At 41.6% G+C, this 16,510-nt stretch overlaps 2 protein-coding genes across 3 annotated transcripts; both read left to right on the top strand.

The window, feature by feature from the left end:
- The first annotated feature begins 257 nt into the window (after nt 1-257).
- Nucleotides 258-7,043, top strand: tmem106a (transmembrane protein 106A). Of its 2 annotated transcripts, none has more exons than XM_061028106.1 (8): nt 258-359; nt 2,356-2,547; nt 2,774-2,837; nt 3,037-3,190; nt 4,096-4,236; nt 4,331-4,374; nt 4,472-4,525; nt 6,476-7,043. In XM_061028106.1, exons 2-8 carry the CDS (start codon nt 2,382-2,384, stop codon nt 6,582-6,584), a joined length of 732 nt encoding a protein of 243 aa, XP_060884089.1. In that variant the 5' UTR covers nt 258-359; nt 2,356-2,381; the 3' UTR covers nt 6,585-7,043. The 2 variants fall into 2 exon arrangements, with proteins under 2 accessions (XP_060884089.1, XP_060884088.1); XM_061028105.1 differs by lacking the exon at nt 258-359 and adding an exon at nt 379-571.
- A 1,230-nt stretch (nt 7,044-8,273) lies between these two features.
- arl4d (ADP-ribosylation factor-like 4D) lies at nt 8,274-10,393 on the top strand. Its single transcript, XM_061028651.1, has 2 exons — nt 8,274-8,419; nt 9,294-10,393. Exon 2 carries the CDS (start codon nt 9,400-9,402, stop codon nt 10,003-10,005), a length of 606 nt encoding a protein of 201 aa, XP_060884634.1. The 5' UTR covers nt 8,274-8,419; nt 9,294-9,399; the 3' UTR covers nt 10,006-10,393.
- Nucleotides 10,394-16,510: the final 6,117 nt, after the last annotated feature.

Genomic DNA, 16,510 nt, shown 5'->3' with positions numbered 1-16,510 from the left:
ACATATATTTTGTTTTTCTTCAGATTTTTTCTGATTGTGTAATACTGGCTGGTTGGTGGGTGGCTAGGCTTGGGGGAGCATTAAGTGTGAGTGTGTGTGTGTTTGTGGTGTGTGTGTCTCTGTGTTTAAATGTTTGGTATTATGTTTTGGATTTACCTTTTATTTTGATTTTGTATTATGATGATTAATTTATGTTTTGTAAGGACCCCCTTGAAAATGAGATGATGCATCTCAAGGGGCTATCCTTGAAATAAATTACTATATTAGATAAATTGCGAAATGTACCTTTAAATATTTGAGATTGTATAAACGTCTGATTAAACCATGGACAGTCGTCACGCTGCATCAATCCAGAAAAGGTAATCAAAACCCCTCGCTCGTGATCTGTGGCTGCAGACAGCCCAAAGTGAACTGTGAAGACGGAAGTGATCCTCCCACTCGGTTTTGTTTTTACAGACTCTGAAGTCTCGAAGAAGCTCTTCAGCTTCTAAAACATGACAAACCAGTAGTGACGCAGTTTCATTTTCACACTGGGTGAATTTTTGACTTTTGACTCGAGTCGTGCTGAGAGGTAAGAGCTCATTTCTTACAGCTGGAGTAATGCAGGAGTCATTTTTCTGCCCCACATGTTTGTAAGTGTGTCGTGCTATATTTGACTGTGAAGCCTAAAACAGCAAGTAGAACACCGACAATGTAAACAAGCTCGGAGAATACGGAAGTAGCCTACATAGGTGTATGTAAGGACTACAATTTTCGTTATATTTGATATCTGCAATACCTAAATCTGTGTAAAGCAAATTGTAATTTTATCTAATTATTTATGATTTATTTGATAGGGACAGAAGAGGGTTTGTGTAGGCTCAATAAAAGATAGAAACAGTTCAAAAGGAGAAAGTGGGCACAGTAGAATTGTACTCTTAATGTGCGTTTTCATGTCATTGTTATTGTCCAAAATGCAGGAATACAAACCTGTTTACATCCCCAAATGATGTGCAGAATAACCAGGAAGTATCAAGTAAACGTGTCTGCACTGCTTGACAAAAAAAAAGGAGGCTGCAAGTAAAAGTCGTGCTTCATATTTCTGTTAATGTCTTTTGTCTTATCATCAAAATAAAGCCTTCTTAATGTTTTTTAATTAAAGTAGACCTACTCATAGAGAACAAGGGTATTTTCTATCCAATAATGTTAATATTGGATCACTCGTAATGTGTCATTTTACATCATGTTGCTGAGAACAGATCATTTTAGGATCAACTATTCACAATTCAAAATCTGATTTTAAAAATTTGATTTATTTTAGTTGAATATTTATCTGCAAACTGGTAGATACTGCAGCTTTAAGGTTAAAGCACTGAGTACATTATTTTCCTCTACTCATTGTAAAAGTAGGCCTAAGTGATTCTTATAGTCATATACCTGCTACTTGAATGTAGAATAACTGAATTTAGTCTTTAAAGAGGAATATCATGATTTTAAGTTCAGTATACGATGCTTCTTTGTATATTACGGCTATCTGTGGCTTTGCAATTTCTCAATTGCTTGAATTTTTTTGTAAGATTTTGTCTGATGTTTTAAATGAAAACCTGTTTGCCAACTGTGTTAAGAAGGAAACTTTGATCGGATGAATTGAGCCAGGAATATCAGGAAATTGCTTTCCACTGAAGGTTCTCTGATAATAGTTTTAATCATGGTCATCATTATGGTCTCAAATGTCTCGTGTGTTTTTACTGTAAAAAATTATGTTTTTTTTTTGTGGCCCCCGCCCTCCTCCCCTCCAAACACAAACACAAACACAAACACAAACACAAACACACACACACACACACACACACACACACACACACACACACACACAATCACATTTTTTATTCATGGGTGTCACAAGACCTATTGCATCAAACTTAAAGTTCCCATCATCACTTTCTCCAAAAGTTGTTGAGTTGTTGACGTAAGTTATTTGAACACAAACCCTTCGTTTCTGCTGAATCGTCGTGCTTTTGGTTCCTTAACTGAATCAAACTATGACCCCAAATATATGCATCACTTCTCTCTTTCTATCTGAAATGAAGCAGTCATCAGAAAAACATGGTACAGTATCACAGGGTTTTTTACTAAGTTGCCAAACTGCAATAAAGTAATGTAACACGGGGCTGTCACTCCCACTCTGTGGACTCTGCTCGTTTTCTCACATGAAGTCTAAAATCGAGCTTTTATTGGGCGTTTAAAGGTTTGTGAGGGAGGCTGACGTTCCGCTGCACTAAGCCACACACGCCGTCTGTTAGTCACAGGTGAGGCTTTGGATTTTTTAAGGTGGAGATTTCAGCCATTTTGGTTTCTCTCTCTCTCTCTTTTCAGACTTGACTTTTCCTCTCTAAAGTGCCATGGTAACACTGGGAAATAGCAACAATCACATGGAGGGAGCTGATGTTAAAAATGGGTCAGAGAGGGCGAGAACACTGAAGCACTTTCCTCCGTACGGCACCATGAGCGGGAACTCATCAGCTGACACCTGTCCAACCTGTCGCGGCACCGGGCGAATACCCAGAGGTCGGTTTTCTTCCATCAAAATGCTTTTTTTTCATGATTTTTTGCCTGTGCCCTTGGTTTTCTGATTTTTTTTGAATGTGTTAAATGCAAATAACCAAAAACAGCTCGGTGAAGTTTACAATTTCTTTTCTCTAAAAAAACTCAAATTTCACTTTAATTGATCCACTTTCACATCATTTTAGTGCTAATAATTAACTTCCTTTTCCATTGCTTTACTCTTCAACAGGCCATGCCGACCAGCTAGTTGCTGTAATCCCATGTAATGATGTCAGGCTGAAACCCAGACGCACGTAAGAGATTAATTTATTTGTCATTTATGGTTTTTAACATTTTTTACATTTAGAAATATTCCCTGGACGCTCTGTAATCACATCATAGAACAAACTGCTCTTTGAATGAAGCTTTACCCTGAGTACATGTTGCACAGGATTTCTAATGTTTGCACCATGTTTCATGTAGCATGTTTGTTTTGTTTTGTTCTTTTTGCAGAAAGCTGTACGTTTGCGCCTCCATGGTGGTGTGTCTCTTGCTCTCCTGTCTGATCCTCTACTTCCTCTTCCCCCGGAGTGTCACCCTGACGCCCGTGTCGGTGCTGTCGGTCATGGTCTACTTCACCCCAGACACAATTCAAATGGAGGTCACGGTGAGTAACAGCAGCGATAAGAGCAGAGCCAGTAACATGGGAATCTCTACGTTGTATAAAAAAAAATCACTTCACTGGGGGAAAAAAAAAAAGAGATGTTCCTTTTTAGTTTCTTATTAATTACTCAGTTGGAAGCTCCTTGTTTCATACAACCTACTACAGCATAAATAGAATAGAATAGAATAGAATTACTTTATTGATCCCAAACTGGGAAATTGTGGCGTTACAGCAGCAGGTTATCCAACACACAATATGAGTAAAAAACACAATATTAGCAAATCTAAACACAATATAATATTAAATACAAAGTAAATAAGCACTAAAAATATCAAAACTAAGAATGTGAATCTATACAACCAGGATTTAACTAAGCATTACTAGTCTTAAATAGGAAGATTAAATATGAAAGATTAAATGTAAATGTGCAAAAACAGAGTTGTAAATGGACAGTATTGACATAAGTTAAAGTGCATGAGTGTAGACATATTATAAGCAGAAACTATAAAATATAACGGCGAGTAGACAGACAAATGAAGTGAACTTGAGTGCAGGGATAATTTGTAAATGTAACATGTGCAGAACAGATGACAGTAAGGAGAGACAGATATTATCATCATGCACCCTGACAGTTAAAGGCGTGATATTTACTCCACTGAAACGTCTTTCCTTCAATGTGAATGTCAGAATGAGGGGATGACGTGATCCCAGTGCCGGTGATCATCAGAGCCAGCCGTGGGGAACAGCGCCACGTGCTTGTCTCAGTCGCCCTTTTTCTGATGTCCGCATGTGGCCCCAGAGCCGCCTGCTCTCAGTCTATACTTAATTTTTCCTCGTTTTCCTCTTTCTTGGGAGGAGAGTTTTTTTCTTTTCCCCTGACAAGCTGCGTGTGTTTCTTCTTCTCCTAGAACCTCATCAACATCACCAACGAGAACTTTGTCCCGGTTCAGATCGTCGAGTTCGACATCCAGTGTCTCGTTTCCGAAGCGGTGGTGGGCAAGACCAAGATAACTAACATGACCTCCATACCGTCCCGCTCACAGAAATCGGTGAGTTTAGCACGAGATGAATCACAACACAATGCTCTGCCCTTCTCTTTTCATATCTTACCCCTCTCTCTCTCTCTTTTTTATATATTTGCAGTACATCATTAAGAATGAGCTGACTCTCTCTGATAAAGGATTAAAGTAAGTTTACACTTTTCATTTTCAGAAAGCTCTTCAAAGTGTCTTTTTTTATTTTCATGTATCGATGTCCACTCACTAACGGCTCCTCATCTTTCAGCACTTACTGCAAGTCGACCTCGATCCACATTCACACGTTGTTTCTGGAGCTGCAGTAAGTATCCATCTCAGTCTGAACATCTCAAAACTTACAGAGCCCTGAATGCATCACTTTGTGTAGAGAGGGGCTGAAAGGCTTATCCCCTAAAGTCAAATCTTTCAATCTAACATGTTCTTAGAAAAAAAGATAAAGAAAAAAAGAGTCAGATATCGAGGAAAGAGAAATTGATTGGGGAATCAGTGACATGCAAGAAAGCAGCCACAGGTCGGATTCAAACCGGGGCGGCCCGCTTGGTGGACCTCCGCCTCGGTACATGGGATGTGCAAACCAATATCTAACCCACCAGCGCCACATTAGTCTGCTCTTTTAATTGCAAAGCAGACTTTGCAATAAACAGTAATCCGATTCTGCAATCTGCAAATAGTCAATAATCTGCATCAATTCCTTTTTTTGCCACTTGGGGGCAGCAGAACAAGCTGGAAAAAAACATATAATCATCTTATAAAGTTATTACCTGATAATGTAATCATATGTGAACTAAAAACGACCACACATGCTAATGCTAAGGTCTTTTCTCAGTGTGTTAAATATTCTCTCTGCCTTTTTCTCTCTTTTGGTCGTCACTAAATCTTTTTTAGGTTTTGCTTTACTATTTACAGGAGCATGACAAATGCTGTGTCTGTTATCAGTCAAGCAGTGTACATTTGGGTTATCTGAGCTTTCTCAGTCAGAGGTGTTGCTTGTCAACAGGAAAGACAGGCAACTAATTTCGGCCCCAGTGGTGGTTGGCTGTCGGTTGTAGTGTTTGCGGTGTGTTCAAGTGCAACTTTTTGGCCAAAAAAAAAAGGTGCTGTTAGACGACACAGACCACAGTCAGCCTTCGTTGCAACTAGTTCTTTGGGCCCAAAATGTGCACATTTTCAGTGACAGTAGGAAACCTCCCTAAGGGGGTCCCTCTCATCTGACAGCACTCAGTCTTGTTGCCCTGCTGAGTGTCGCATGCATTATTATTGCTGTGTAAAGTTTGTCAATGAAAGTCAACAAATAAAAACAAAAAAGAGTAATTTTTCCATTTATTGAAAATGCTGCTGGTCTGAGGGGGCCCCCCAACTGGCTTTTGGCCCAGGGCCCCAACAGACTCTAGGATCTCCACTGTTCTCAGTTGTATTGAACCAATATAGCGCAGAACGTACATGGTGGTTTTCCGTCGGCTGTAGTCTTTGCGGTGTGTTCGAGTGCTACTTTTTGGCAAAAAAAAAAAAGGCGTTGTTAGTCAACGCCACAGTCTTGGTGTGCTTGGTGTGTCAGGGCCTTTAAACCAAAGCAGGGGCCCAAAATGTGCACATTTTGCTATGACAGAAGGAAACCTCCCTATGGGGGTCCCTGTAGTGTTTGCGGTGTGTTCAAGTGCACCTTTTTGGCCAAAAAAAAAGGTGCTGTTAGACGACACAGACCACAGTCAGCCTTCGTTGCAACTAGTTATTTGGGCCCAAAATGTGCACATTTTCAGTGACAGTAGGAAACCTCCCTATGGGGGTCCCTCTCATCTGACAGCACTCAGTCTTGTTGCCCTGCTGAGCGTCGCATGCATTATTATGGCTGTGTAAAGTTTGTCAATGAAAGTCAACAAATAAAAACAAAAAGAGGAATTTTCCATCTATTGAAAATAAAAACGAGGAAGAGGAGTAAGCGTCAGGAAACTGGCAGACTAAATGGGGATGACTGCTGGTCTGAGGGGGCCCCCCAACTGGTTTTTGGCCCAGGGCCCCAACAGACTCTAGGATCCCCACTGTTCTCAGTTGAATTGAACAAATGTTTGTGTTTAAAAAAAGAGTCAGGTTGATGAGAATATGTTAAGCAGGCCAGGAAAACAAAACTCAGTGACTGTGGAGCTCCAGGACTGTGATAAGAGCTGCTTAAAAACATCAGACAAAGACGCCGCAGCAGACGCTCCAACACTCTCCAATAATGTTTCTTGTTTTGTTTTTTTTCCCTTCTCCACAGAATGACAATGAACATTTCTTATCTGTCGCACACGGAGCAGCTGTCTCTAGACACCTTCGAGTATATTGACTGTGGCACCAATTCCACAATCCCGCATCCTGTGACATGATGAAATGGAAATGAAAAAAAAGTGATGAATATTCTGCCTGCATTGCACCACCCGTGCAATCCCGTCTGTAAGGGACGTGAACGAGCTAATGAAAAATACTGTGACAGGTATCTTTTTCTGTATGTTGTTTTAGCATACTGTAAGACTTAAATCGATCACTACAAGGTTGTGATTAAAGAATACAGACACTTTTACTCCATGAATGTTTTCTTTGTTTGACATACAGTAAATCTGTATTAAAGGCAATGTGGTTTTAAGGAAGTATAAGTGCACAGTTCTTGAATTGAAGGAGTAAAAAGTGTAACTTTTTGTTGGAAATTCTGCTGCTTCCAAAATGTTTTTAAGGCTGTTTACTTTTTTTGTCCGGGTGACCGATATTTTTTAAATATATTTTTTTAATTTGAAGCCGATGATCTTGTCTTCTGAAAATTTGCACTTCATTAAAACTGTAGCATGTTAGTCTCAGTATGTTATGGTCTTTATTCACTTTACTTAACATGGGTTTGCTGCCACATTTTAAGACACTTCATAGATACATGTTTAGAATTAACCGTCATCCATCAAACTTCAGAAACTCTGGATTTTGCTGAATCAAAACTCAGGGAGGTAATTGTGAAGATGAAGCCGGAGGAGAGACAAACAACAAAAAACTCTTCAATATTTCCTCCAGGTCCTGAAGTTCTTGAGAGTGGACACAGGGTGGAGCTAATGCTTTCCTGATTGACATCTCAGAAAGTCAACGCTTTGCACTTCAAGGCAGTGGCGGTTCTAGACTACTTTTACTGAGGGGGCCAAACTGGGGCCAGTTGTTTTGTCAGAGGGCGAGTCCAGGCAGGTGAAAAATAGACAAAGATGATCGCTTTAAAAAATATATATATATGCCAAATAACATCGCACATCATTAAATACCACAACAGAGTCAAATACTGTGTATGTGTTATTGGGGGGGCTCTTCCTTTTGGAGGGGTGGCCAAAGGGGGGACCAAACTCAGTGTTACAGGAGCACTGGCCCCTGTTGGCCCCTGCCTAGAACCGCCCATGCTTCAAGGTGCAGTACTGGTGCCAAATTTGGTTGAGTACATTTCTTTGCCAAGTAAAAACTCTTACTAAAAGCCATTACAAGAGAAGAAGAGTCATCTGTATCCCCAGAAAAAAAAAAATTTCTGTGCTTATCCAGAAAGAATGTACCGCACGTGTAGTTGTCAAGGTTGTGGTGCAGAAATCATGACTTTAGAATACAATAGAGCGCCTTTATGACATTTACAATAAAAACACAAAAACACTTCTTAAGGGCACGACATTCACACATGCTCATTTTTACAACAAAACATGCACTCAAGTTAAAGAAAAAAAGAATATTGATGCAACACGTTTAATGGGGATATTTTGCACAACAAACACTTTTTCTTTGCATAGGGTAGCTTACTTTTGAGGAAAAAGTAAAAAAATATTTTAGAAGAATTCAAGTAGAAATCCTACTGCCATTTAAAGTCAATCATATTAACAGAATAGTGAAGTAGAAGTGTGATATTATTAGCAACAAACTGGGTTTTCTCTGCGCAACCGCATGTGTTGCAGTTCGTCCCTTCCACCGGCAGGGGGCGCGGAGTTGCAGTCCAGGTGGGTTGTGACGTCACCCGGGCTCTGAGCTGGCTGTCTGCTGCCGCTGTGCGCTCGATCCTCTCCGGGGCTCCTCACACACACTCAGTGCTGCTGGAGAGCAGGACGAGAGTGGATGTGACCGACGGGACGAGGACCGTTTTGTTTATTAAGTCAACTACCATGGATGTGTTTATTTCTTGTGGATAATGTTTCATCGCCGCACATTTAAAAAGGTACGCACGTTTATTTTTTTTATTATGTACGCAGGAGGAAAGTCTTTTTAAATTTGGCGAATTCATCCCGAACAAGCGATGTCATTAAACTACATAGGATGTATGTGCCTTATATTAAGGAAGTAACCTTTTTAAGCACTCTGGAGGAGATTTTTTGTAAAGGAATTTAATTTATTTGCACTCTTAAAACGTCATAGAAATAACCTGCAATTTAAAGTCAATGTGCAGGAGAATAAGAAAACTGAGGTGCCTCATCTGCAAAAGAATATAGTCAAATAAACTCAAGTTACAAAAACAAATATTCACAAACGTGACAGTGCAGTTTGCCTCTGAATAAACAAAATCGTTGCTTTAATTAAAAATAAATGACGTTTTGGGCTCTGGAGTGAATAATTAATATCTTTCTGTAAACGTACAGTGTCCAGAAAGCAGCTGTTTTGATGGGTATCTGGATGTCAACAACAACCGGATTAGTCCTGCTGCTGCAGTCCTCATACACAGCAGTGAATACATATCACCCATCCACTGCAATGAAATCAATCTGCCCCCAGGAAAAGCCCCTTCAGGTTTAGCTGTCTTAAGAGGATCGGGGGGATCTGGGGGATCTGGATAACCTCGGTCGTTCAATTAACTGTTGTTGTTCTGTGTGATGTGGCACCGACAAACAAAAGGCATTTTATTGATTTGTGTAAATAATGTATTAGAGAAGTTAATAAAGTATGCACGCATTGTTTAAATCTCAGGACAGGGATGACATCATGTGCTCCAGCTGATAATTACTATCTTCTTTCTTTGTGGTCTCTGTAATCTAAATGGCATTAAGATAGCGAATACATTCCTTCATTAAGTGCTAACTACGTGTGTGTTTGTTTAGATAAGGTCACCGAGGACAGGGAGCAAATGCCAGAATACTGAAAGAGGATTAAACCAGGAATCCGTCACCTCCCCCTAAGTAGGTGTGAATTTGCTGGCTTGCCACCATGGGGAACCAGCTGACCGACATGGCGCCCAACACGTCGTTCCTGCCAAGCTTCCAGTGCCTTCACGTGGTCGTGATCGGGCTCGACTCGTCCGGGAAGACCTCGCTGCTCTACCGGCTGAAGCTGAAGGAGTTTGTGAACACGATCCCGACGAAGGGCTTCAACACGGAGAAGATCAAAGTGGCCGTGGGGGCGTCCCGGGCCATCAACTTCCAGGTGTGGGACGTGGGCGGTCAGGAGAAGCTGCGGCCCCTGTGGAAGTCGTACACCCGCCGCACGGACGGGATGGTCTTCGTGGTGGACTCGACGGAGCTGGAGCGCATGGAGGAGGCCAAAGTGGAGCTCCACAAGATCACCCGCACCTCCGAGAACCAGGGCGTCCCCGTGCTGGTGCTGGCCAACAAGCAGGACCTGGACTCGGCCCTGTCCGTCGGCGAGGTGGAGAAGCTGCTCGCCGTGCACGAGCTGAGCACGTGCACGCTGCGCCACGTGCAGAGCTGCAGCGCCGTGGACGGTCAGGGGCTCCAGCCGGGCCTGGAGAAACTGTACGACATGATCCTGAAGAGGAAGAAGACGGTGAAGCACAACCGGAGCAGGAAGAGATGAACTCTGTTGCTCACGCTGAGGACGTTAAGTTTGGGAGATTTATCCACGAGACACTTTTTAATGGTCGCTTTTAACGGGAGAGCGATTTGTGCCAACAAAAACAAGAACCACAAACGGCCTCGGGGTCGGAGAAATGGATTGTCTCACAACAACCGGAGCAGTATTGACTTATTCTTTGTTCTACAAACATGCAGCCGACCTTTGAAAGCTCAACTTATAGATTTAAAAGGGAAACTTGATCGCAGTTAGTCCTCACTAAGTGCTTTTCTAAAACTTGATTTAAAGAAGGATTCTAACAAGACGTTTGCTTGTTAGCTGTAGGACTCATTTTTCAAACACACGTGCATCCATACGGCAGGCGTGTAGACGAGACACATATCATATAGAAATGTTCTTGCACAGATTCTGTCCCACCAATCCGCCGTTTTTTGTCCCACAAATTCTTCCCCTGAATATTTATTCCGCTCTTATTCTGATTGGATAGAAAGGAAGATTCTTGTTTTGAAATCTTGTGAAATGAAAGAGAGTTCAGTGGTGATGAAGCACAAATTATTTTCATTTTCATCAGGATGGAATCAGAAATCCTAAGTGCATTCCCTTCATAGCCACAGAGGCTCAGCGTCAGCGACTCTTAATAAAACTGTTTATATACAACTTGTACATTTTTTGTAACACTGAAGACTTAATAAATCTACGCACTGTACAGAACACGCCCTTTGCTTTCTTTGCAGTTGATTGAACCGAGGAATCCTACAACGGGTTAGGTTTATCATATTATCAAGCAAAATAATCTAAAACATTTTCTTAGTACTATGAAAAATGAATTAAAAATCCACGGCACACTGAAAATGTTAAAACTTTTCTGTATTTTAATGTTTCGCCTACAGCTTCCTCGCTCACAATAAAATACAGAAAAGTTATTTTCAGCGTGCCACCGATTTTTTGATTTCTCTTTCATGGTATGTTCCCGCAACCGTGCACACCTCAGAACGTATATGAGCTGTGCACGAGGTACCCTGTTGGCCATTTATATTGTTCTCGTTGAAGCAGCTGTAATCAGTATTAGCATATTAGCAAAGAGCTTTTACGGTTTGAATTGTCAAATCCACAACAGTTATCAACATCTCTACAGTTTACTTTAGGGTTTTTTAGCTCAATGTTTTGGTTTTCTTACGTCTTTTTAGTAGCTCTTGTCGCTGTGAATTTGTGTCAGCTGCAACTGAAACTTGTTTTTTGGTGAAATAGCCTAAAAACAACACAGCATGTCATGCCCCTGTAGACACAAAAAGTTAGCAACTAGCTGCTGGACGCTGGAGAATTTAGCATCTAAAGAGACAGATATTTGCCTCAGGATTTGGTGGAGAGACCAACAAAGGGTGTTAAAACTATTAGAATACAAGGAGGCAGAAATCTGTTATCTTACATCAGATTTAGTCATGTGGATATCTGACTCTCGTCTTTATCCACACACGCATATTCATGGCTTCATTGAAGTAAATGATGGAAAATGATCGATTTAAATTTGTGTGATTTCAAAATATCGAGGCAAATCGCCTTCAGACTTTTACGTTGTATGCTCAGAGCTTCTATAATCAATATTCTTTTATCAAATAATGGTTTGATGTGGCCGACCTACAAAGGTGTATTGAGTTCCTCGGAGGAGAGTTTTATTGTTTCTTAGCTTTAACTTTTTGTTTTGGCCTTCATTGTCTTCTCCACAGCAGGCGACTGCTATTGTGTGGAGAACAATCTGAAAAACCCTCACGATGATTGAAAACACAGCACAACATCTGCAGAGAGACAAAGTCAGTGACCAGCTGTAGGAGCATTTCAAAGTGAAAGAGCCAGATGTCTTCATTAGGAGTTGGTGGAGACCAAAACATGAGCTATAAGTGTTGGGACGTGAGGAAGAACAAATTTGTTGCTTATAAAATGACTCGCATCTGAACGTAGACGTCTGGAGCTTTGACCCTCCTCCTCTTGAATCAGCAAATTAGGCTGTCAGAGAGACCCTCCCAACACACACACACACACACACACACACACACACACACACACACACACACACACACACACACACACACACTCCCCCCACTGAGGCCAACACAATCCATTCACTCTGCTTCCAGCCTCCTAGTCCTCCAGCTGCCGACACTGTAATTGCATCAGTTAGCAGTGAGGTGGTTCAGAGGTGAGGGGGGGGGGGGGTGAGGGGGGGTGAGGGGGGTTTAGTCCTGTGGTGTGAACATGTGGGATTGAGCCACCTGAGGCCATCACCAGCACATGTTCTGCTTTACTGAGCCTCTCACACACTGACTTCAACACACAGAGAGAAAAAAACCAAAAACAATAAAAAATATTATTTTAATGAGTGGAACAGCGTGGTTCAGTAATAAGTCATGATGACAGCAGTTTGCACTCACGTTTATATATTTTATGACCCAAGATAATTACAGTCTTACCTGAGGGTGTGTTGTTTTCCAAAGGGAATAATACCCCTCTGTGGGTTTTTGCAGCTGAAATAGCATTATGGTAGCCTAAAACGGAACAAAATCTGCCTTTGATTTTCACCTTATTTTTGTGCCACTTTGGTGTTTTTGAGAATATTGCATCTAGAAAAACTCTGACCCATGTATTCAACATAGAATTGAATGTGTGTTAAGTAAGTATTATTTCCCTGCTGCAACACTTTGTGACCTGCAGAAGCAATTTAAACCTATGTGTGGCGTGTTTTAAGTGCATTAAGGGTTTTAATCCACATACTTTTCAAAAATCTTTTAAGTGGCAGCTGAAAGAGGATCTGATGCAACAAGCAAACAAGGTCCGATCTACAGGTCACACATTGTTGACCTGCATGCCATTTCGTCTGTGTGTGCGAGTGTGCCGTGTATTCAATTCCCCTGACATGAAGACATAATGACTTGTTACCTACTCAGAGGCCCTCTTGCTGAGCGTTTTACATTTCTAAAAGACGGGCGCAGACATTAATACATGCGCATATGATCAGAAAAGGAGACCAACGCGCACACATTGCATGCAAGAAACACGCACGCACACACGTCTTGACCACTGCGACCTCAGTGTCCCTGTTTTTCCAAACACGGTGAGCTCATTAAAAACTTCTCAAGGTTATCTTTTGCAGAATCATCTTGACACAGCAGCTGGTCTCTGAATAAATTAGCATCATGATGTGGCTGTTTCTTTTTTTTTTTTTCTTCTTCTTCTTCTGAAGCCGAGACACTTAAAGTGGGCGTGTGAAGAAATATATATCAGAGGAGGTGTAAAAGATGGTGGGCTACATCTGAGGACAGGTGCTGACAGTATGACGCACACTTGATTGACTCACTGATTTGAAAGCGTGATCCATCCAGGGGGAGCTGCACGTGTGCTGTCTTTTTTTTTTTTGTTGTCATTTCTTTGCATGTTTCGTGTCACATAGCCTACTGCACAGTCTCTCGCTTCCCTTCACATGTCTCCGTCGTGTCTCTTTTTTTTTTTCTTTCTATTTTAAGTGTAATCGTGGCTGACAAGAAAGACACGAACCGGGGGAAGCCTCGAGGATTGTGTGTCAGGGATTAGACACGGGAATCACACACGACCAGGTGTATCCCTGGCATCATCATGTGGCATAAAGCCAAATACAGGCTAAACATCAGGGTTAAAAAAAAAAAAACACACACATTTCCATAAATCTACCCCAGAGAATAAGCAACCCTGATGCCGCTTCATGTTCTCTTTGAAAAATAACAGCAAGAGGGCACTCGCTGTAAAAAGTTACAAACAAGATTCTAATTGTTTAACAGAACTAGCAGCCTGAAGCTGTAGAACTAGTAGACATGTCAACCATCTGATCGCTGAATGCTATTTTGAAGCTTCAAGGTGCATCTTCAGGGAACTATGAATTTGCAGGAGGGTTGAATCCTGATGGGTGGCCAGGGGGTAGCATAGCCCCCCCTTGGAATCTGATTGGCCACCTCAAAATCGTGAACTCCGATTGGCCATTTGCCTTGTCTGAGGTGGGACTTACATTAAAACCAACCATCCTTAAAGGCTTTAAATGCGATTTTTTGATCCAGCAGATGTCGCCCTTGAGCACCAGCATGAAACCAAAACAACTCGTGCTGCATTGTTGTGTTAGCGTGCTAATGCTAGCGATCTTTATTATGCTCGTATCTTCACACTGCATGTAAATTTACCTGAAATGAGCGTGATCTAGAAACACAGTTAAGCAGTGAGTACAGTATGTTATTCTTCTTTTCTCTAGTCCCTCAATTAAACAACTTTTATATGCGAGGGGAGGAGTCAGCCGGCCGTCCCGGCGATGTAAACAAAGTGAAGATAGGACTCTAAAAACTCTGAAAACATCACAGACAGTGGGACTCTGTGTTACACCCATTGTAGACAGTCATGACTCACAGAGTTATTTTCAGAGGATATACTTGATTTATATTATATTTAAGTGTGAAAAATCACATAGAAAGACTTTAAAGAATTAAGCCTGGAGGATTGATATGTTTCCATTCTAAAAGTCACAAGAATGTAGCCTAGATATGACTAAATTAACCATTTCGTCCTTCCACCCCTGCACAAGTCAGTGTCCCGGTTTGGTAAAACCCCAGTTTAAAAAACAAAATATACCTGACATGCATAAAGATTCCTTCATATCCATCTATTCAATCAGGGTTGAAGTAATGAACCTGCTTACAGAGGTAGCTTAAAACCAAAAACACACAAACTAAATTTCAGGAGTATTTGAGGAAGGTAGACACCCTGAGTATTTCACAGTCTAAAAACATGGACTACAAATGGCTTCAACAACTGAAACGAACTCGAAAAAATATCCAGATAAATAACAACAGAGCAATAACGCTCCGCTGCCGCCTCTTTTATAGCCCCCCCTAGATGAAAAAGCAATAGGGTACTTGGCCGTAATCCAAGCTTTTTAATGTGCCCAGCCCTGGCCGAGACATAATTTTCCATCACTATGGCAGCCTGAAGTCAGCAGTCACTAAAGGGTGACCTGTGAGGCCAGCGGTGGGGGTCAAATTGCTTTTGGTGGTTGGATGTCCAATCCAGCTGAGGTTACTGAGCAGGGCAGAGAGATTAGAAGAAAAGAAGCTTGGATCAATAACTTGGATCATCACCTCTCACTATCTGTTCTTTGTCTTTTTTTTTATCTCCTTCCAGCTGTCTCTATTTAATCCTCTCCTGTATGGGGTCGTCGATAGGCTCGGCTTTATTTGCTTTCCCACTCTCCACGCGTTTATCGGTGTCAGTGTCCATGAAAATATCTCACATTTCACACCAACAAGGCCATTCTAGGAATTCGACCTTGTTGACGTTGCTGTGTATGGAGGAGGGGGGGGGGGGGGGGTTGACTTTTTCGCAGAGGAGGGACGCACTGCAGAGTGAAGGACCTTTTTTTTTTGCCGGTTCAAAGGGACAATGTTTGTAGGAGGGCCCAGATTAGTTGCTTTGGCTTTTTTATTCCCTAAAGGTCGTAAAGCTGCCGCCCGGCCTTCATTTAGAGTCGATCCTGCAGCGCTGAATGGATGGGAAGGGATTGCGAGGGGAAAACTGGGGCTTGACTTGAACACTATAGTATAGTCTGTCAAGCTTGGGGCAATGAGTGAAGAAAGAGTAAAGGGCGTGTGGGACGCTCAATGGCTGTTTCTGAAAGGTATAGGCTATCTGACAAATCATAATTTGACTGTTTCTTGATTGATCAGCTGCTGCAGAGACACAGATTGTTGAAGAACTGAGGAAAATATGGCCATAGTTCAAATTAACACATATTTAAAAACCCATTATAACACAATTACTCATTAAAGCAGACGTTAGTATAAAGCGACTTCACAGCTAATTTGACTGCTGGTTACAAGGTATAATTAACTGGTTTGCATTGTTAGCATTACTGGTGCCATGTTGTTGTTCCCTTATCTTAATCCAGAGGAAGCATTTAACAAGTGACAACCTCCAGTGTTGAAAAATGAAGCCAACTCAGAAGTGCAAAACCCTGCAGTTCCCATAGTGTCCACTTGAGGCTGGCTGCAGAAGCCCTGGAAGTCACACACACACCCGTTAATAAAAAGCTAGTTTTACCAGCAGATTAGTTCTGTTTTCCTAAAGAAGGACTGTCAGAATTTTAATGTGATCAGCATTTTTTTCTTCATGCCAAGTTCATCAGTTACGCAGAAAATAATCATCCTACAAAATGTGTCTTCACTGAAAATAAAAAGACGTCTTACACAAGGTTTAATGATGGATTTTCCTTTGTCTTAATTTGACAGCCTTTTAATCCGGAGTAAATTCTCTCCACCCACATCACCACCCGAGGTTTTCCCCTGATCCCACACAAGGATTACCCACAAACCCATCTGGCACACAGCAGCCAGCAGGGTGTGCATGATCCGTGCCCAGTTGCCAAAATAAACAGGAGCTCTTTCTTTAATCCCGACCATTAACTGCTGTTTAAAAAGCAGACGGGCCTCTGAGCTGCAACCCA

The sequence above is a fragment of the Labrus mixtus genome, chromosome 21 (genome assembly GCF_963584025.1).
Source record: "Labrus mixtus chromosome 21, fLabMix1.1, whole genome shotgun sequence".
Classification (NCBI taxonomy): Eukaryota; Metazoa; Chordata; class Actinopteri; order Labriformes; family Labridae; genus Labrus; species Labrus mixtus.
This window is presented reverse-complemented; position numbering and strand designations above follow the sequence as displayed.

Bases quoted from the DNA above. Each gene is read 5' to 3' on its own strand.
- arl4d (XM_061028651.1), top strand. From the start codon at position 9,400: ATGGGGAACCAGCTGACCGACATGGCGCCCAACACGTCGTTCCTGCCA.
- tmem106a (XM_061028106.1), top strand. From the start codon at position 2,382: ATGGTAACACTGGGAAATAGCAACAATCACATGGAGGGAGCTGATGTT. The intron at 2,838-3,036 runs GTAAGAGATTAA...TTCTTTTTGCAG, and splicing joins AGGCTGAAACCCAGACGCAC to AAAGCTGTACGTTTGCGCCT. The intron at 3,191-4,095 runs GTGAGTAACAGC...TTCTTCTCCTAG, and splicing joins CAATTCAAATGGAGGTCACG to AACCTCATCAACATCACCAA.